Genomic DNA, 21,223 nt, shown 5'->3' with positions numbered 1-21,223 from the left:
CCCTCTAGTGGCTGATATTGCAAGTGTCACAGTTTAGGACAATTTAGGTGTTCTGTTTACCCCATCCCTTTAACGCTCAGGCACAGTGGGATCCCCCACTTAAAAGTTGGTGTTAGCTTCATGACTAACATCACGGTGACTCTTAGGATCCTGCCTCGTCATTCTCCAAGCCAGATGGCTCCATTTCATACACAAGTCACTAAAGCCTATGATATGGAAAGTCCAGCCCGCAAAGCCTTCCCGCAGCTTGGCGGTGGCCTCCGTTTATTGCGCTCCTCTGTCCCACCCAGGGGCGGCATGTTCTCCAGCGTCCCACTCTTGTTCCTGTTCCCATTTTCGTCCCTTGGCTGCAGGTCAGTCTTGCCTCTTCCGGGCACTCAGTAGCCAGCGGGTACCCCGCCTTTTCTGGAGTCTGAGGCAGCTGCCCAACCGCCTGATGCTCGAACGACAGCCTGAACTACAGCGATGAAGGTGGGCGTGACCTCTGTATGGTGGTGCCGAGTCTTCAGGCCTGCAGTCACCACCTGGGGGTGGGTGGGTGAGAGGACAGGGCCACAGATGTGGCTGGAGCCATTCCTGTATGGTCATGGGTCTCACAAGCCCAGTTAGAACTACTTCTGGTCACGTGAGCAGGAAGACTTAGAGGTGCCTGAGCTTCCAAGGTCTCCTAGGAATGGCTGTTTGGCTGACATTGAGCAAGGACTCAGGATGATCTCTGCTGAGGGCCTAGAGACCCCACGCCTTGGCCAGGGGGCGTTGCCCCTGTTTGCCAGTCTCTAGGATGCTCTCTCATCCCACACCATGATTCTGTCTCCTCAGCTCCCAGCCTACCTGATCCATGTGTTTCTCTACCGTTGTGGTATTAGGCAAAAGCTGGTTGTGCAGCCGGGGCTCCTCCACGGCTCTCTTCACATCGTATCCGAACCACAGGCTGTTGATGATGGCCTGGTGGGAAAGCATAGCAAGATGTCAGCATAGCCCGGGAGCAAGGGCAGAGAGAGAAGGGGGCAGGAAAGGGCAGGCAAAAGTCACACACCTGTGCAACGGATGTGGTGATCTGGGTACCCCCCGAGGCTCCGACCACCATCTGAACCTGGCCGTCCTTATCCACGATGATTGAGGGGCACATGGATGAGAGAGGCTGCTTACCTATGATCCATAGGAGGAGACAGGGGTGCCGGTCAGCTGCCTGCCTAGGGTACCGGCCCCCTCCCAACTCACATCCTGCATCCCAGGATTCCCACCCTGCACCTGGCTTGATGAAGTTGGCTGGTGAGGGGGCTACCCCGAATTGGTTGATGAAGTTGGGCGAGCTGAAGTCATCCATCTCATCATTGAACAGGATGCCGCTGACCCGAGACAGGACCTTGGAGCCAAAGCTGAAGATAGGCCAGCTCAGATAAGGATATACAACCCAGCCATTTCCCCACCCAGCCCAGGCAAAGAACACTCACTACGAGCCCCACCCACCCACCCACCCCTAGGTCCCTACTCTGCCCAGCCCCTACTAAAGGTTGATGGTACTGGTGGCAGCCACAGCGCTGCCATCCTCTGAAACTGCAGACAGGTGAGCGGTGCCCCCATCATCCTCAAGGAAGAATTCAGGCTCATAGTAGGCGGCTGGGTGGGTGGTTTCATCCGTGATGCGGGACCGGAGCTGGGTGGCGTAGAACTCAGAGCTCATGTTGCGGATCACCTGCCGAGACCCCAGAGCTGGCCTGAGGAGGTTAGGAGGGAGGAGGCGGGAAGGGGATGCAACAGGGCTGTCCCAGCTGGTCTTAGGAAGCCCCAGCCATGGATCTTACCTCTATGCTAAACCAGGACCTCCCCAGGACCAGGGACAGTACCTTCTAAATCCTGCCTGACACCCTCTCTAACCTCCAGCTTGTGTCTGTCTGTCCCTTGCCATGTTCTTACATGATCTGTGTGATTGTTTGTGGGACTTGTGCCAAGTGGTCAGAGCTGAAGAATCAGCAGGGAATATTTGGGTCTTGATCGGCTTAACATGGAAAAAACACTAGTAGAAGGGAAAGTACTGGAAATGGGAGGCCAGATGACAGGAATAGAGGAGGAGAAGCAGGAAGCATTCTAGTGGAGAGCCTTGAATGAAACCTGAGAGGAAGGGCTGGTGAGATGGCTCAGTGGTTAAGAGCACTGACTGCTCTTCCGGAGTTCCTGAGTTCAGTTCCCAGCAACCACATGGTGGCTTATGAGATCTGATGCCCTCTTCTGGTGTGTCTGAAGACAGCTACAATGTACTTACATATAATAAATAAATAAGTCTTTAGGAAAAAAAACAAAACAGAGCCCTGATAATGGAGAATGAACAGGATGAAGGAAGAGGCTTGACTTTTGCTTTTTGCTACGAGAAAGATTTTCATAGGTTCCGTCTGGGGGTCCCAGAGAAGACTGTGGACAACCATGTGACAGATGAAGAAGGCACTGTGGGTGGGAGAAAGGATAGTGGCCTTGAGGTCTTTGGCCTGGAGTTGTCCTTACCTGGAAAAATAAACACTAAAGAAGGAGCAGATGGAGGGGCAGCTAAGGACTTGCTTGCTTTGGGACACACAGCCACGGCACATTGAAGAGCTCAGCTTGGGTTCAAGGGCTCATGAACACAGGTTCATGTGTGAAGTTTACAGGCAAGACAAAGATGCAAACACGGTATGGGCATAGGATGGCTGCTGAGAGCTATGGGTGGGAGAGGATGGGGAGGTAGAGGAAATGGGGGCACAGACAGAAAGAAAGGGACCCTGGGACCTGTCAGGTTAGGCTAAAGGCCAAGCAGACTACTCACCTGCAGGAGACTTCCTAGCCATGCAGTGATTGATAAATCCCCTCCCTGTTCAGAATCTATCTGTAAAGCTATAGCAGTCGCCCCAGGTTTCCAGACTCTAAGAGTGAAACACTACCCCAGACCACAGTCAGTTCAAGTCACCCTGCAGCTCTTTCTAGCTCCACTCACTAGCAGATTCTGGGACCCCTGAAGCTACAGGGCCAGCAGACACCCCACCTGCCTGTGAGTCTCTGACTCTAAGGTACGCCCCAGATTCTCAGGTTCCAGAACGGCTCATGCCATTCTCGCTCCCCCCAGTGAAAATGTACAGACTCTAGGCCGCCAGACTCTGGAACGTCTGGGCTACTGGTATAATGGGGTCCTTCTTAACTAACTGTGACCTCTCCTTCACCTCCATTTAAGTCATACATTAACAAGATTCCCTTCGCCCTCCCTCACAGTGCAAGATACCCTGTTCCGTTTCCACCAAAGCCCTAAAACAGTCCCCGCTGTTCTTTCTGAGCGCTATCAGGTCTTCTCTTTTCTCTCCAGACCCTGCCAAACTCTCCTTAGCATCAAATAATTCCTATGCCCCTCCCGGGGGGGGGGGCAGGGTGACACATGCTTTTAATTCTAGCACTCAAAAAGAAGAGACAGGAAGAAGGTCTCTGTGAATTCAAGGCCAGCCTGGTCTAAGGAGTGAATTTCAGGTTAGTCGGTGCTACAAAAATTGTATGGCCTCAAAGCACAATGTGGCTCAGTGTCCTTTATTATACCAGACTCGCAAAGACAGTGTCTCATGCCAGCAATGCCGGGTGCATAAACTACCCAGTTCAAGCAAAGGCATGTAGCAACCCGGATCTGCTCAACGGAAGCAGAACAAGGCTACTACCATGCTTCGAGACCACTGGCTTTAGAAACCAATGAAACAGCAGAGGGTCTTCTGCAGGTTAAGGGAGTGGAACAGTGTGGTGGTTAATTTGACCGTCTACTTGATTGCACTGAACGACTCTCAGGTGGTTAGTAAAACCCTCACCTCTGTATGTGTTCAGGCTTTCTGAGAAGACTGGATCTGATGGCTCTGACCTCAGTGGATTGTTTTGTTTTGTTTGAGATAGGGTGAAAGGGTGGGTCTTCGTATGCATTGCAAGCTGGCCTTGACTTGTGCCTTAGCCTCCTGAATGCCGGGTTGACAAGTGGCTTGGATTGGAAGTGTCACCGAACTACAGGAAAGTGATGGAAGTCTAGAAGGTGGGGAGTCTTTATTGGGGATCATGGGTTAGTCACTGGGGATGTGCTTTTGAAAGATGGATCATGGCCCTGGTCCCTTCCTGTGCCTTCTGCCTCCTGGTCACCACGGAGTCATCTTTGCTCCACCCTACCTTTCTGCCACAATGGTCTACCTATCTGCTTCACTGCAGGCTCAGAAGCCTGTTCCTCTCCGGGTTTGTCACAGCAACCAAATGATCTACCATAAGAGGCATGGTGGCAAAGGGTAGGATGTGATTTGATTAATGTTAAACCTAAAAGATACGGAGACCCTGGTGTGGGGGGGCTCTGCCTCTGGCAGATAACAAGTCACGTGACCCTGATATTGGTTTTCTCACACAATGTGTGTGACACCCTTGGTCTTAGGAATATACCCTGGACCGTGGCGATGGTTTCTTACTCAGGGACACAAAGACTGAGATAGTGGGGGCTAAAGAGAAAGGAAAGACTTGTAGCAAATGCTCACAGTCCAAGGGAAGCATGCAGGTGTGCACTGTGGCTCTCCAGGATGCTTTCCCTGTGGATGCATTTTTTGCAAACTGAAAGAAAGTAAGGGTAGGCTTGGTGGCTCATGCCTGTAGCCCTAGCACTAAGAGGCTGAGCTAACAGGGTTGCCTTGAATTTGGAGCCATTTTGGATACAGAGTGGGGCTCTCTGCCTACCGGGTCTTAATCCCTCTCATACCCCTCATCATTCCCGAGAGACACAACCCGTCCACCCATTCCTCCCTTCTATGCTGAGCACTCCAGAATCTTCCAGGTCAAAGGCCCACGCATGCGCAAAGGATCTGAGATAGGAGCCGGGTGGCAGAGGTGTTGGGTTTGGAGGCAGGATAACAAGACACCAATTATCCACTGTCAAGTCTGCTTTCCTCAGTTTCCCCAACACCATGAGCTCCACCAACCAGAGGTCAGGGTGACGAGTCTGCCCTGAAATCAGACTCTGTCCGGAAAGCACCAATGAAGTCAGTGGGGTGGTGGTTTTCAGAGCTCACCCAGCACCCCTTTGGTGTGTCTCCCGCCCACTGTGGGGTACCCCCTTACCTGAGACACATCGACAAACTTTGGGTCACCGAGCATGGTCCTCTTGGCATAGGCAAACCGAAAGGCCTCCACAATACGGTGATACGTCAGCGCCTTCTGTTCAGGGGTCGCTATGCTCTTCGGAGAGAAGTTGTATCCTGAGTGGTATCCAAGCACATACTGGTAGTAACTGGGGCTCGAGGGGTTAGCACATCTCTGAGCCATGTTCCCCACCCTCTGCCATAGGAAAGGAAATATACAACAACCGACAGCAGTGGCCAGGTGAGAAAGGCATGGTTAAGACTAGGGCATGCCAACTAGAGAGTCTTAGGGTCTACAGGCTTCTGGAGGATCACTTAGACCAGCCAGGGGCACATTCTGGATAAGACTTCCTGGCTTGAACTCCCTGACTCTTCCTGAACATTCTTCCCCCTCTAGCTACTAAGCATCACTCCCTATCCTTCTCACCCCTTGTGAGGAGCCCTGGCACCCAACGCTGCCCCCAGGAGGCCACAAGCCATGAGGCAGGGTGGACATTCCACTGGGTCTCTGTCCCTTCTCCTCAGCAGGGCTAGAGAGGCATCTCACCTTTGAGGATGTTCAAGATGAGAATCAGCACGGGCCCGCTGAGCGGGGCGCTGGGCACGTACAGGGTCGCGTCCCCGAGGCTGATGCTCATTGGATGCTCAATCAGCTCGGCACGGTAGTTGTTCAGGTCCTCAACCGTCATAATGCCCCCTGCGTGGGACAGCAGCTCAATGGCTGTGCGATGGCATTGTGTCATGGATGGGGGCAGGGCTGTAACTTGTGGGACTGGGTTTGCCATTGGGCACGGTATGGGGTGAGACTGACAAGTATGGCCAAGGGATCGCTGTGGGGTCAGGGCTGTTTAAGGAGTCTGGTGACCACTGAAGAGAAGGATGAGTCTGTACCATAGTGAGGAGACGGTCTATACCATCAGAAGGGCTCACGGGGCCATCAAACCGATAGCCCTGACCATCTCCGGGACCCCCTAGGCACTAATGGTGCTTACCACCTATGCCAGGCTCAAACAACAACCTCCCGGCCAACCTTTCCTCTCTATGGCACAAGGGTCTTTCCCAAGTGTGGAATACCTGCCTCCGTCTTCCCTTACCAACTCCCCTCCTCCTGCCCCATTGATGACCCGGTGGATGGGAGAATTCTCCTAATTCTCTAATCTAAGTAGAATTTACAGCAGTTAAAGTCAATATGCTGGGCTGGAGAGATGGCTCAGCGGTCAAGAGCACTCACTGACTGCTCTTTCCAGAGGTCCTGAGTTCAATTCCCAGCAACTGCATGGTGGCTCACAGCCATCTGTAATGAGACCTGACTCCCTCTTCTGGTGTGTCTGAAGAGAGCAATGGTGGACTCATATACATAAAATAAATAAATAAATCTTAAAAAACAAATAAGTCGCTGGGCAGTGGTGCCACACGCCTTTCATCCCAGCGCTTGGGAGGCAGAGACAGGCAGATTTCTGAGTTCAAGGCCAGCCTGGTCGACAGAGTGAGTTCCAGGACAGCCAGGGCTATACAGAGAAACCCTGACTCAAAACAAAACAAAGCAAAACAAAACAAAACAAAAACCAAATAAGTCAGGGCAAGAATGCTGTGAGTAAGGCCAAGTCCACAGGCCTTGTCACCCTGCCAGTGAGTCAAAACTCCCCTCTTCTGCTTAGCCCAAGCTGTTCTCTTTCTCTCTCTCTCTCTCTCTCTCTCTCTCTCTCTCTCTCTCTCTCTCTTTTTTCTCTCTCTATATCTCTCTCTCTTGCGCTTCATTTCTTGCAGGTCATTCTTCCAGATCCAAAGNTCTCTCTCTCTCTCTCTCTCTCTCTCTCTCTCTCTCTCTCTCTCTCTCTCTCTCTGCCTGACAGCCATTGCCCTTGCGGCTCATTTCTTGCAGGTCATTCTTCCAGATCCAAAGCTTCTAGTTCTTCCTCAGCCCCTCTGCCCATACCTCTATTCACATGAAGGGATTTCCTGTGCTGCTCAGCCTGGTGTGAGCCAGGAGGTACGAATCCAAGGGAATCCACACTGACCCTTCCCCGCCAAGCATTCCCCGAGGACCCAGAGGCCAGCCAACCTAGGCAGGGAGAGCCTCGGAGCCACTCGGGGCTCCTTCTGTGGAGTCCCTCACTCCAGCCCACTCACCAGCCTCCTGGATGTCTTTCACAATCTGGGCTGTGAGGCTCCCATTGTAGAAGGCCTTGGCGCCTTCCTGGGCCAGTATCTGCAATGTATCGGCCAGCTTCGGCATAGTCACCGTCTCTCCTTCTTGAAGCACCTTCCCTTGGCGGCAGAACACCTCGCTGGGGCAGAGAGGACTCGTGTAAGGCACTAGGTGTGGGAAGCCAATTACACCTCACACCCACCCCTCACCCTTTTGCCCTCAGGGTGCAGAAGAGAAACACGGGTGGAGCCTGTCCATGGGTAGGTTCTCCTCTTGCTTGGGGTTCCCAGTGTCCCATTTTGCTCGGGCCTCATTGTTCACTGGGGCCTCTAAACCAGGCTCTGACTGAATTTCCAGACGAAGTAAGTGACAGGCTCCTGAAAGCAGAGCGCAGCCCCACCGGCCCTTCCCAGGATGGGCTACGTGGACATGAGGCCACCTACCACAAGGCAGGGGTCTTCTCAATGATGTCCCGTTTTTTGTCCAGGGCTGCTGCCAAACCCTTGCCCACAGGGAAGCCGTGGCGAGCCAGCTGGATGCTGGGTTGGAAGAGGCGAGCCCAGGGGAGTCGGCCATGTCGTTGGTGTGCCAGCTCATAACCTCGGATTTCACCAGGAACAGCTACCGAAAGGCCACCTAGGAACCAGATGAGCAGAGTTTGAGAGACAAGACAGAGCCAGGCAGTGGTGGCACACACCTTTAATCCCAGCACTTGGAGGAGGAGGCTGGTGGATTTCTGAGTTGGAGGCCAGCCTGGTCTACAGAGTGAGGACAGCCAGGGCTACACAGAGAAACACTGTTTCGAAAAACCAAGGGAAAAAAAAAAGAAAGAAAGAAAGAGAGAGAGAGAGAGAGAGAGAGGAAGGAAGAGAGAGAGAAAAGATAGATGGGGGTCGGGGTGGGAGTGGGGGTGCAGTGGAAGGTTAGTTAGTGGCTGGTATGGTCCCCGGGGCTATAATTCCTGCTACTGAGAAGCTGAGGCAGATAGACTTTCAGGTTTAAGGGCTGTCTGGGCTACAGGAGGAGTTCAAGAGCAGCTGTGGTAGATTAACAAGACCCTACCTAAAAAGGGAAACGGGAAAGAGTTGGTGTGCCATTACTCTGCGGTTTGTTTCTAGCACCACATTAAAAAAAAAAAAAAAAAAAGCAGCAGTAACATTTCTCCAATCTATTTAATGGCTGGGGCTAGAGTAGCCTGGAAGGGAAGGGATTTGTGGCTAGGGTAGTGTTAGAAATCAAACGCGGGACCTCCTGGGTGTTAGATAAGGGCTTCACCACTGAGCTTCATCTCCATTCCAGGAAAAAGTTTAAGGTCACAGCCGATCTCTGTAGTGTTGAGCAAATACTTCTTACAGGGTGCAGAACGGGGAGCGGGTGGCTGTGTCAGGACTATGGCTGTCCACAAGACTTGGGGAAAGCCGGAACCCTCCCGCCTCCCAACTCTCAATCCAAGCTACCCTCAGTCATTCTTATTCCACACGCTTCCTGAACTCCACCAGACTATACCAAAGCGAGGTCATCAACAAAGATGAGCCAGCTCTGTGGCAAGAGCCATTACTGGCTGGCTTTTATGTCAGCTTGACACAGGCTAGAGTCATCAGGGAGGAGAAGCCTCAACTGAGAAAAAATGCCTTCCATAAGATCGGGCCGTAAGCAAGCCTATAGGGCAATTTCTTTATTGCCTGATCTGGGGAGGGCCCAGCCCATTGTGGGTGATGCCATCCCTGGGCTGGTGGTCCTGGGTTCTACATAAGAAAGCAGGCTGAGCAAGCCACGAGGAACAAGCCAGTAAGCAGCACCCCTCCATGGCCTCTGCCTCAGCTCCTGCCTCCGGGTTCCAGCCCTCACTGCTATTAATGATAAATATGCTATATGGAACTGTAAGTGGAATAAACTCTTTCCTCTCCAAGCTGCTTTTGCTAGTGGTGCCTTATCACGGCAATAGACACGAAGTCTAAGACAGGCCCTTTCCTCCTGCCTACTGACCTGAGTCCCGAGACTATATTTGTTTTTTTCTGTGTGCTTCAATGTCCCCATCTGACCTAATACATCTTACCTTTTCCCGTTCACGCCTTTAAGGAGCGAATGGGTTCATTAGAAACAGATTCCTACACTGGATTACCCAGCAAGCCCCACTGCCCACCTGGGCTGAACGACACCCGAGACCAGATCCTGACTGCCTTGCCTGCTAGAGAACACCCACGACGGCCATCTGCTCCAAGTTCAGCCGGCTGCTTTCACAGCCGAAAGCTAGTTCAGTCCTAGCTTTACCGTGTACTAGCTGTGGAGTTGTGTGATCTCACTGGTCTGCAGGACCTCCCTGGGTTTTCCTGTCCCTGTAGGACAGGAGCAAACATGGCATCTTTTTTTTTCCCAGCCCCAGGGGACCAGGGAGGGTCCAAGAGCCTCATCAGCAAAAACCACTCACTTGGGCAAGGGGACAGTCCCAGAGACCCTTGGAAGTCATCTCTCAGCATTCAGAAAACCCCCAAGAATACCAAAATGCACGGATGCCCACATCCCGTCCATGTGTATTTAATCACTGGTGCTGACCTGCAGTAGTTAATCCCTAGTTAAGGCTATGTAACTAGCAGTCCACTAAACTGTTTAGGAAATGTTGACAAGGAAAGAGGTCTGTGTGTGTTCAATATAGAAGCAAAATAGGCTTTTAAAAAGATTTTTCTTGGGCTGGAGAGAGGGCTCAGTGGTTAAAGCACTGACTGCTTGCTCTTCCAGAGGTCCTGAGTTCAATTCCCAGCAACCACATGGTGGCTCGCAACCATCTGTCATGGGATCTGATGCCTTCCTCTGGTGTGTCTGCAGACAGCTACAGAGTACTCATATAGAAAGATTTACTTATTTATTTTATGTGCATGAGTACTTGGCCTGCATGTGCGTGCGTGTACTATACGTATGAAGTGCCCAAGGAAGTGAGAAAAAGGACATCAGATTCCCCTGGACAGGGATTACCAGTGGTTGCGAGCCACCATGTGGGTGCTGGGAATCAAGCCCAGGAGCTCGGAGGACAGCAAGGGTCCACGTGATTATTTTCTCCATGTGCACACACAGGTGCCTCAATGCAGGGCTGAGAAGAAATAAAAGAATCGACCCCTCCCCCCACGATGGCGATTTAACCATCCAGTTATGGGAGAGTGTCCTGGGTACCAGAGCTGTCCCCAGGCCTCAGACAGGTACACATTCCCTGAATGCTGATTCCTATGATGCCTTACCTTCTTCAGAGTCCTTAGAGTTGTTGAACATGGTGGTATTGGCCAACCTGGGAGCCACCTCACGGGCATTGATAACCTCAGCTTTTCCTATAGAAAGGAAACATGTTGGCAGGCCAGGTTGTCCCCAACCTCTTCAGTCAAGGGAGCCCAGGAGCCACCCAACTCAGTCTGATAGGAGAGGGGTAGCCTGAGCCACTCACCCGCCCCCACCACGGGCACTCACGTGTGGTGCTGTTGTAGATGGTGAAGAACAGGCCGCCTCCGATGCCCATACTGTGGGCATTCATGAGTCCCATACACAGCAGGCCTGCGATGGCTGCATCCACCACGGAGCCGCCTTCCTGTAAAATATCCCTACAAGCAGCCCAAAGGAAGGCAAGAACCTGAGGACTTTCAGGACGACCCTGCCACGCACCCTGGCCACCCTGCCCAAAAGAAGACAGACGCGAGACCCCACGCCAAGTGTTTTTGCTTCGAGCAGAACCTCATGCTGCATCAGGCTTACTGTGGAGCCCAAGCTGGCCTCAGATCTCACCCTCCTGAGTGTTGAGATGAGAGCGAGAAGCTTCCATGCTCAGCTGGGCCAGGTTTTTGTTTCCTGGCTCATTTACCTGTTTAGCTTATTGAGACGGGGTGTTATCCCAAGGGCTGAGGTTACAGGTGACATTTTGGGGGTTTGGTTTTGTTTATTAAGGTATGTGTGTGTGTGTGTGTGTGTGTGTGTAATGCAGGTACCCATGGGGGTCAGAGAAGAGCATCAGATCCCCTCCCATGGGAGTTTCAGGCAGTTATGAGCTGCCTGACAGGGGTGTGGGGAACTGGACTTGGGTTCTTTGAAAGAGCAGCACACAGTCTGCATCACTGAATCATCTCTCTAGTTCTGAAGCTTCTCTTCTCTCTCTCTCTCTCTCTCTCTCTCTCTCTCTCTCTCTCTCTCTCTCTCTNTCTCTCTCTCTCTCTCTCTCTCTCTCTCTCTCTCTCTCTCTCTCTCTCTCTGTGATTGGCTTTCACTACATAACTCTGGAACTTACTGTGTAGACCAGAATGGCCTCAAACTTACAGATATCCACTGCCTTCTGAGCACTGGGATTAAAGGCCTGTGCCCCCATGCCTTGCAAAGTTTTTGTTTCTTTAAGATATATATATATATATTTCTTTTCCAAGCAAACATATATACATGATTTCATTGAAAAAAGGGGGGCTACTTTTTAATTAATAATATGGTTTTTCTGATTATGTCTCTCAATGGAAACTGACCTTTACAATATAATGAGATAACATTCTAAGGTGGGCAGAGCCTGCAGAGTGGTTCCGTGGCTAATAATACTGGCTGCCCTTCCAGAGGCCCTCGGTTCAATTCCCAGCAACCAGCACATTACAGCTCACAGCTGTCTGTAATCTAGTTCCAGAGGATCCGATGCCCTCTTCTGACCTCTGAGGGCACCAGGCGTGCAAGTGGTGCATAAACATACCCTCGGGCAAAACAAACACATATTCTTTAAAACAACAACAAAACCCATACCATCTAAAATGAAAATCAGACAGCAGCATTTTTTCGGAGAGACACTCTGAAATGAGGGACTCTCAGGTCACCGTCCCTTGTCCCTAGGCAGAGGCTAGCAGGAGTCCAGGGAAAGGATGAGCAGCTCACTGGACACGCTTTACGTCTGCTTTACAGACGGGAACCTGAGTTATGCCCGAGCTCACTGGTCTTCCAGGGTGCCCTTGCCCTAGCAGACCTACTTACCGTCCAATCTCCGAGCAGCGCTTGGCGTCTGTGGCCACCGCTGCCCTGGAGTACACATGCTCGGGCTTCCCAGAGGTGTAGGGCAACCAGATACAGAGGCCGATGATGGCAAATACCAGAACCACAGCCACCAGGCCCAGCACCAGAAACCGATTCTTCATGGCTCTGTTGCCCAGTGAGAAAGAGAAGGGTAGGTAAGGCCCAGCCTTGAGAACTCCAGCCCATCCCCTGCCCCCAACTGGGCACAGTCTAAAGTCAAGCCTCAGGGACAAGGCTGGGGACACAGTCCTAGGCCTCCTCTCGGCTCCTGTTCAGCCCCCAGACCTTTGGCCACGCCATTCCTTCCACCAGAAGCTCTGGGTCCTACCTCTGCTATTACAAATCCCCGTTTATCTTCAGGGCTTATCCCCGTGTGGACTTTGTTCCTAGCAGAGCCTCCCAAGGAGACCCTTCAGACTCCACACGCCCTGGGTACCTGCTTACAGAAGAAGCCAAGCCACCACTGTCCTACTCCAGGGTCGATAGGCTTCACACTTTCCTTCTGAGTGCCTGACTCTAGCAGAGAGCCTGGCTCTATCTTTGGACCCTTGGAATAGCTTGGGGTTGGACATCTATCACGCTCTTCTTCCAAGGAGGCACCCAATGACTAGCTGCACGGGTCAAGACTTACCTTCCAGTAGGAGCCCCCACACCTTTCTTGGGGAGGTGGCTTTTGAAAAACAGCTGTATGGATAGGCAGGAACTCCCCCCACACTCTGCAGAGACCAGTCTTCCCTGAACTGCTAGAGCAGGCTACCTCCTGGTACTCCTGAAAAAGTCACAAAGTCAAACGTGTGTGAGGCAGGCCCAGAACTTTTCTGGAGTGCCTGATGTGTAGAGCTTCCTCTGACTCTCGCTGACTTCCTGTCTCTCATTGAACTCTGGAGCCAAAGAGGCTGCCAGCGGCTTCCATGTATGCATGACTTCTCCCAAGAGCTGCCCGGGGAAGGGGTCACAGAACTGGGTGGGGAGGGGCCTGGGCATTCATGCGTAAGCCCAGGATTTGGTAGTAAGAGCAGCATGTGAACCGAATAAAAGGGTTCAAGGGTCCAGGCCCTGCCTGAGACTGGACTTGGTACGCACCTGTGGTGGGACTTTGTGCGGCACTGCCACCACTTGCCTGCCGGGGTGTTTTTTAATAACTTGGATGGGCATGTGTAAAATTCTAAAACTGGGCACGGAGGCTAACACCTGTAACCCTCGCAGTCAGAGAGCTGAAGCAGAATTGTGTGGATCTGAGCCCAGCTACCTAGTAAGTTCTAGGTTAGCCTGTGCTACAGTATGAGATCCTATCTAAAAAAAGAGGGGGGGGGGGGCTGGAGAGATGGCTCAGTGGTTAAGAACACTGGCTGCTCTTCCAGAAGACCTGAGTTCCATTCCCAGCAACCACATGGCAGTTTACATCAACTCTCCAGTTCCGGGAGATCTGATGCTCTCCTTTGGCCTCTGTGGGTACCAGGCATGCAGACGGTACACATGCAAACACTTCAAGGAAAACACATTAAAAAAAAAAAAAAAAACACTCCTGCGCATTGCTGACATTACTCTCCCTTGGATCAGAGGGTGGGGTTGGTGGGGGCGTAACAGGGTTTGGTGTTTGCCTCCTCTTAAGTGGGAAAGTAGATTTGCAGCTCTTGAGGCAGAGGAGGGAACCAAACCCCAGGGCAGAGGGGACACCACCTGTCTCCCCGACAGCTCTCCCTGCCTGAATCTAGGCCTGACTCTGACCTGAAGATGGAGTCTCACTCCTTCCTTCCTCTGGTCAGTTTGGTGTCCCAGGAGGCAGCTGCTGGGCTCTCCTATCCATAGTGACACCCAGGTCCTGTCCTTGCGGTCCAAGGAACAGTTCATACCCTTCTTTAGACCTGATACAGGTACCCTGGGCCCTGGGGAGGAGGACCTAGGTCAGGGTCTGGGACTTCTGGTGAGAAAGTCACACTGAAGGTTTCAAGGGGGTCTGAGCGGCCAGGGCAGTCCCGTGTGTGGCATCATTCATTCTTGATGCAGAACACTCCCATCTATGCAGGAGGTAGGAGATGGGTGTGGTCGCTGCTCTGGCCCATTTGGGGCATCTTGGGCTTCTTTTCTTTTAGGTTTGGAGGTGTAAACTTAAAGTGGTCCTGGGGTCTCGGGGCACTGAGGTGAACCATCCGTGATGCCCACGGTGCACAATTTTACCTTTCTTTAGCCAGCCATCCTGTGTCCACCCAACAGCCCCCAAAGGCACCCGGCAGGGTTCCTCCTTCCCAAAAGCCTGGGAAGTGGGCAGCCCTGACCCCTGACCCCTGTCCCTTCCTCCTGGGACAGGGAGGGCTGGTCCAGCCCCCTTTGAGCAGATGTTTCAATCCAAGCGGAAGACACTCTGCGGGAAGCCTGGGCTTCGATTTCCCACCCCTCCACCCCCAAGTTCTTGCAAGGATTCACTAAAAGAATGTGCAGGGCCAGAAACCTGGCTACACCCACGTCGGTGTTGGGAGGGAAACTGAGGCACTGGTCCTCCAGCCCAGACCCCTCCCTCTCTGTAACTCTGGTGGGTTTCCTAGAGGCCCTGCAGGCAGTGGGGACCCAGGAGAGAGACCCCTCTTCTTCAAAGGATGCTTCTGGAATGAGGAGGAGGGATATAGGTCTGCCAAGAAAGTTCTGGCTACAGAGCTGGTTGTCCCCCAGAAGCAGCCAGAGCCATACCTGTCACCCTTGCAGACTGGCTCAGAGCCCCCACCCCCAACTTGGGATCAGGATCTGGGGTTGAGCATCTCCTCAGGGCAGAGGTAGGTAAGGGGCAGTAGCAGTATAGGACCCACATGCTTACCTAATCCCAGGGGGGGGACAAGAGGTCAGCTAAGGGGTGCCCAGAATCCCAGAAGGGCATCTGAAGGCTTCTGAGTGGGGTGTGGGATAGGGAGTCCTCTGTAAGAGGTTCAGCTAGGCTGGGAGGATGGTCAACGCTGACGTCACAGCCGCAAGGAGGCGCAGCATCAGGCTTGTCACCAGGTGACTAAAGTTCATGCAGCCCCAGGAGGGCTCTGGGCTGGGAGGGGGGAGGTGGGAGGTACTAAGAGCCTGGGAAAGGGGCTCCCCCCTTTTCCAGATTTGGTTCCCTCCAAGGGGCAGAGGCCACCCGTGAACCTTTCCAGACAGCCCCTGCTAAGTCCCTCTGTAAATTTAGAGACAGACACGATGTCCTCAAAAATATTCCTGAGGCAATAAAGTAGGGGTAGCCCCAGGCACTAAACCATAGCTCAGATCTAAGAGGTCTCATTGTACCCTATTGGTCAATGACTGCTGTGTGTTCCTGGAACAGGACCTGGGGCCTCAGCTTCCAGACCGGTTCAGCCACCATTCAAGGAACATTAGCCCACAGACCCAGACAGTGACAGGGAGCAGCCTAGAAAGACAAGGCCCAGAGAAGGCCAGGCCTGGCCCAAAGTCCTATACTCCAGCAGGGCAATCCTGCCACATGGTTCCTGCCCCAGATTAAATGGATGCAGCTGTGGGTCTGCCTGAAGGGACATCCAGTTCCCTCCTGGTCCTCACTGGCCAAGGGGATCAGTTCCCTGACTCCAGCACACAGTGTGACAGCTCCCTGTACTCAGCAGTGCTTAACCTCATATACCAGAGATGCGGGGTGTTGTCGTGCTTCTGAACACTCCCCTGCACACAACACACACATACACACAGCACACACAGCAAACACATACACACTGTATACACACACACACACACACATACACACAGCACATAAATACACACTGCACATACACAGCACACACTGTACACACACACACACTGCACATACACACACACTGCACACACAGCACACACACTGCACACCACACACACATACACATAGTGCACACACATAAACACACACCAGACACACATTGTACATGCACACACATACTGCACACATGCCACATTGTACACACATGTTGCATACACATGTACTGCACACACACAGACACCTACACATACATATACCACACACATACAAACGCATAAACTATATACATATATTCTGCACATGCACATACACCACACACACACATACTGCACACATGCACATACACCACACACACACATACTGCACACATGCACATACACCACACACACTTACTGCACACATGTACATAAACCATGCACACTTACTGCACACATGCACATACACCATACATACACATAATGCACACATGCACATATATACTGCACACATGCACATATACCATACATACATATACTGTACACATGCACATATACCATATACACACATACTGTACACATGCACATACACCATGCACATATACTGTACAGTGTACATACACACATACTGTACAGTGCACATACACTATAACACATGTGCACATGCACACACACATACTGCACGTACACCATACATACACATATTGCACATAGGCACATACATACTGCACACATGTACATATACCATACACACACATACTGCACACATGCACATACACCATACACACACACGTGCACATGCACACACACACACACACACTTGAACATACACCCCGAGCTGAATCTAGGCTGAGCAAAGTAGGTTCCCAAGATGCTGTGGAGAAGGGTGGTATACAAGACAGCCAGACCAACAGCCAGACTGAAGTGTTTCTGCTAATCCTTCAACAGATCCACAGAGCTGTGGGCTGCTATGAAGTCCCAGGGCCACAGGAGTCAAACTTGGCACAATGAAAACACAGCCACCAGAGAGAAATGAAACTTAAGGCTAGGTGTGGTGGTGTAAACCTTTCTCCTCAGCACTAGGGAGCAGAGGCAGGCTGTTCTCCGTGAGTCAGCCAGTGCTACATAGTGTGATGGTGTCTCAGAAAGAAAGAAAGAAAGAGAGAGAGAGAGAGAGAGAGAGAGAGAGAGAGAGAGAGAGAAGAAGGAAGAAGAAGAAGAAGAAGAAGAAGAAGAAGAAGAAGAAGAAGAAGAAGAAGAAGAAGGAAGAAGAAGAGAAAAAGAAAAAAAGAGAAAGAGACAGAGAAAGAGAAAGAAAGGAAGGAAGGAAGCAAAGGGAAAAAAAGCCAAAAGAAACTGAAGTTTAGACAAAAGCAAATTGTCCAAGCTGAGCTGTGCCAGGGAGGTCGGCAGAGCACACGTGGATCAGGGCATCCCACCCAATCCATATGCTGGTAAGAACACCTGGGTATGAGAGCACGCATCTCTTTGGCCTCTCAGACCTGTCTGTATCCTGATAGGACACTTATTTCGCCCAGGCCTGAAGTTGGAATCTGCCTTATTTGCTGAACTGGTGCAGACTGCAGAGGATCAGGAAACACACTATAACCCACTCACAAACACATGTATGCCCCTTACACACACACACACACACACACACACACACACCTATACCTCTTACACACATACACCTAAACGTCCTTACACATATAACCAACCCTTACACATACCTATACCCTTTACACACATACCTATAACCCTTACACACATACCTATAACCCTTACACACATACTTATACCCTTTATGCACACACCTATACCCCTAACACACACCTGTACTCCTTACACACATACCCATAACACTTATACACACACACCTATAACCTTACACACACCTATATACCCTTTTTACACAGACACCTCTATGCTTCCTTCCAAGTGAAAGTGCTTTTTGATGAAAAACACTGTTTGCTGGGAGCCTGATGGAAGAGATTAAAGTGCCTAGGCTCAAAGACCTAGAGGTGACAGAGCCTCCAGGAGCTGTCTCACCACAAAGGTCTCTGCCCTACCCCCACCCCAAGCCCAGAGAGGGGTAGGCATGGCTGGAGGGCACAGTGCCTCCGGACGGGCTGACCATCACTCCTGCCGGGGTCGGTCATATCCTCTTGGACCTCGGACTGCTTCACTCTTGATCCCAAATCTACTTCCTGAGAACCAGAACCCGAAGGCTTCTTCTGAGCAGTCCGTGACTCCACTCTGAGCCCCTAACACCCGCCTGACAACCTGGGTCAGAGACAGAGCTTTCTCAAGCCCAACTGTCTGGTAAGAAACAGGGCTCTGCCTACCCGTGTGAACCCAGGGGGACCAGGGCACAGGAGCCTGGAGTGTGGTGCACTCCTGTTGCCTACCCGGAGACTCTGGGAGGATTACCAGAGCCCCTGGAATGGCATGGGACAGAACTGAGGGACAGAACCAGGTCTCCAAACATTGTCGGGGCCCCCAAGTCTATTTGCCCCCACCTACGATGTCCAGCGGCTCAGAGACGGTGAGGAGGGCTTTGGGGTCATACAGCAGCTGGGGCACAGCCAGACACGTGCTGCGTTCCCTCTCAGCTCCACACTGGCGGAAGAGTAAGTCCCCCATCCCCAGCAGGGACCCAGCTCCTCCCTTCCCTCCCCTAGCTGGCTTAGGGTGGGAGGAGGCTTTAAAGGGACAGAAACTACTCAGGTGGAGAGAGGCATCGGTAACCTGGAACAGCATCGGAGAACTCAGAGCCGCAGGCAGTTCCTGAGAAGAAACCTGAGCCGGGGCAGTCTAAGCGGGGCTTAACGAAGCTGTATTTCAAAGAGGAGGGACATTTTAGGCTCAAATAGGGGTCATACAGAGCGAGAGTGCAGCCACATGCCTTGCCCTAGTAGAGGTTATGGCTGAAAGCCTCAGAGGTCCTACAAGATCCAAGGAGTCTGTTCCCCCGGAGTGATTGTCAGATCGAGGCTGACCCTCTAGACTATCTGGGCCACAGAGTGGGGGGAGGGGCTGCTACTCCAAGTATTTTGATTAACTGGATTGAAGGAAGTCTCATGAGACCTAAAAGTCTTCCCTAATTCCTCAACTTTCTAGATTAGGGCCGTCTGGCCGACTGTGTGTGCTGTGTGCTGTGTGTGTGTGCGCGCGTGTGCGTGTGAGTGTGCGTGTGTGTGTCTGTGTGTCTGTGTGTGTGTGTGTGTAGTGTGTAGTGTGTGTGTGTGGTGTGTGTGTGTGTCCCTTGGCAGGGGAAGTGGGGGCACTTCTGTTTAAGCTCTCTAAACTTGTCATTGAAGGAGATAGGCTCAGTTTCTAACAAAGGGGGCTCTCCCAAGCCTCTAGGCCCCAAGGTCTTCATAGTCTATTGCCTGACAGACTACCTGCTCCATACGCCTCATCTACCCCTATCTCCTCTGAACTCTTTTTCCCAAGAAGCCTCCAATCTGATTGGAAATAACTCAGTGCTCTGGGCTTACACAAAGGCCCAGTGGGAAAGGTGCTTCTGCTGAGCTTGACAAAGGGAGAGAGCTTCATTAGACAAACCACTTAATGGAAGAAGAGAGGGGACCCCTGAAAGTTGTTCTCTGATCTCCACTCTCCACATGCACTCTGTAGCACATGCATGTGTGCTACACTTGCTCACACACACACACACACACACAAAGAAATAAATGCTGGAGCTGAAGATATGGCTCAGCAATTAAGAGCATTGACTACCTTTTCTTCTGATGACAACATCAACATGGTGGCTCACAACAATCTATAAAGTCCAGTTCCAGGGGAATCTGACTTTTTTGGCCACTTGCCCATATGTGCTGCACAGTCATACAAGTGGGCAAAATACACACACATATAAAATAATAAAAATAAAACTTAAATACTTGTATTGTTGTTTATGTGTACACGTGTATATCTGTGTACGAGAAGGTCAGCGGGGTGTCAGGTACTCTGAAGCTGGGGTCTCTGGCAGCTGTGAGCTGCCTGTTGTAGGTGCTGAGAATTGAATTTGAATCCTTTGCAAGAACAGTATGCACTGAGACATCTCTGCAGTGCCAAAATAAGAAAATAGAACACAGGCTGGAGAGATGGTTCAGTAGTTAAGAATACTGACTGCTCTTCCAGAGGTCCTAGGTTCAAATCCCAGCAACCACATGGTGACTCACAACCATCTGTAACAAGATCTGATGCCCTCTTCTGGAGTGTCTGAAGACATCTACAGTGTACTTACATTTAATTAAAAAAAAAAATCTTTAAAAGGGAGAGAGAGAGAGAGAGAGAGAGAGAGAGAGAGAGAGAGAGAGAGAGAGAGAGAGAGAGAGACTGGCTACTCGGCTACTCCTCCAGAGGACCCAGGTTCGAGTCCCATCATTCACAAGGTGGCCCACAACTGTCTGGAACCCCAGTTTCAGGAGGTCTGATGCTCTATTCTGTTCTCCCAGGGCACCAGGCACACAAGCAGGCCACTGGCACACATACAAGCGGAAACACCACACACAGAAAATAAAAAACACACAGTGCTTTCGGTGGGGTGGGGAGGCCAGGGCCTAGAGAGGGAGCAGATGTTATGATGGGAGCCAGAGGGAAAGGGTCAGAACTAGAGCTGAGACCAAACTGAGGTGGGAAGAGACCTGTAAGCTTAGTGGCTGGAGCTGGAGACTTCCTGAAGAGGCAGCGGCGGACAAGTCATGGGTGGTGTGGAGGAGGCCTCTTGACTTCCCTTGACCTCACCCTTGAACTCTTAAGGTGTCGGGGCTGGAAAAGCCGACGTGCCTAGACCTTGAAAGTTCGGCCAGCCTGGACTTTGAGAACCCTGCGAGGCTGGTGAATATATCACCATGCTGGGTAACCCATTAACCCCGGCTTGCTCATTAAGACCCTTGCGGGTGTCTCTGCTTCTTGGTTTGTTCTGGGGAACTGGGCAGAGGGCAACTGTGAGAAAGGAGTGTTAGTGTGGACACTGGCCCAGCGGGGGCTCTCTGTGTGTTTTATTCCTGCAGGAGCTTTTGCTAGACCGGGCAGCCTGGGGTGGGGGCCACACCGTCTGCACCTTTCATCTTAAAGTCACTTCTTGGTTAGGAGTCCATGCCCCGGGGGTGGGGGTGGGGACCTTGGCCAGGAAAGAGACTTAGGAACATATTTAGGGGGTGGCTGGGGAATTACTCCAGCTCCCCTGCAGAGAAGTGGGTTCACAGTGGTCCCCAAGGCACTTCCTGTTTCAAAGGGCTTATCT

General features: G+C 51.7%; 1 protein-coding gene across 1 annotated transcript; it reads right to left on the bottom strand.

Moving 5' to 3' along the window:
• Positions 1-214: 214 nt before the first annotated feature.
• Ggt1 (gamma-glutamyltransferase 1) lies at positions 215-13,200 on the bottom strand. Its single transcript, XM_021205630.1, has 13 exons — positions 12,905-13,200; positions 12,235-12,399; positions 10,711-10,841; positions 10,488-10,574; positions 7,701-7,893; positions 7,239-7,396; positions 5,656-5,805; positions 5,089-5,225; positions 1,509-1,696; positions 1,252-1,379; positions 1,037-1,149; positions 832-945; positions 215-524 (listed from the first exon to the last, which is right to left on the bottom strand). Exons 2-13 carry the CDS (start codon positions 12,393-12,395, stop codon positions 378-380), a joined length of 1,707 nt encoding a protein of 568 aa, XP_021061289.1. The 5' UTR covers positions 12,396-12,399; positions 12,905-13,200; the 3' UTR covers positions 215-377.
• Between the last annotated feature and the right edge of the window lie 8,023 nt (positions 13,201-21,223).

This window comes from Mus pahari, chromosome 9, assembly GCF_900095145.1.
Source record: "Mus pahari chromosome 9, PAHARI_EIJ_v1.1, whole genome shotgun sequence".
In the NCBI taxonomy this organism is placed as follows: domain Eukaryota; kingdom Metazoa; phylum Chordata; class Mammalia; order Rodentia; family Muridae; genus Mus; species Mus pahari.
The sequence above is the reverse complement of the archived record's forward strand: the minus strand, read 5'-3'. Positions and strand labels throughout refer to the sequence as shown.

What these genes read in the sequence shown, in the direction of transcription:
- Ggt1 (XM_021205630.1), bottom strand. Translation starts at nt 12,395, where the DNA reads ATGAAGAATCGGTTTCTGGTGCTGGGCCTGGTGGCTGTGGTTCTGGTA. An exon ending in AGTTTGTCGATGTGTCTCAG is followed by an intron (nt 1,697 to 5,088) that starts GTAAGGGGGTAC and finishes GGGTCTCGGCAG; the next exon opens with GTGATCCGCAACATGAGCTC. An exon ending in ACCAGTACCATCAACCTTTA is followed by an intron (nt 1,380 to 1,508) that starts GTAGGGGCTGGG and finishes GCCTATCTTCAG; the next exon opens with CTTTGGCTCCAAGGTCCTGT.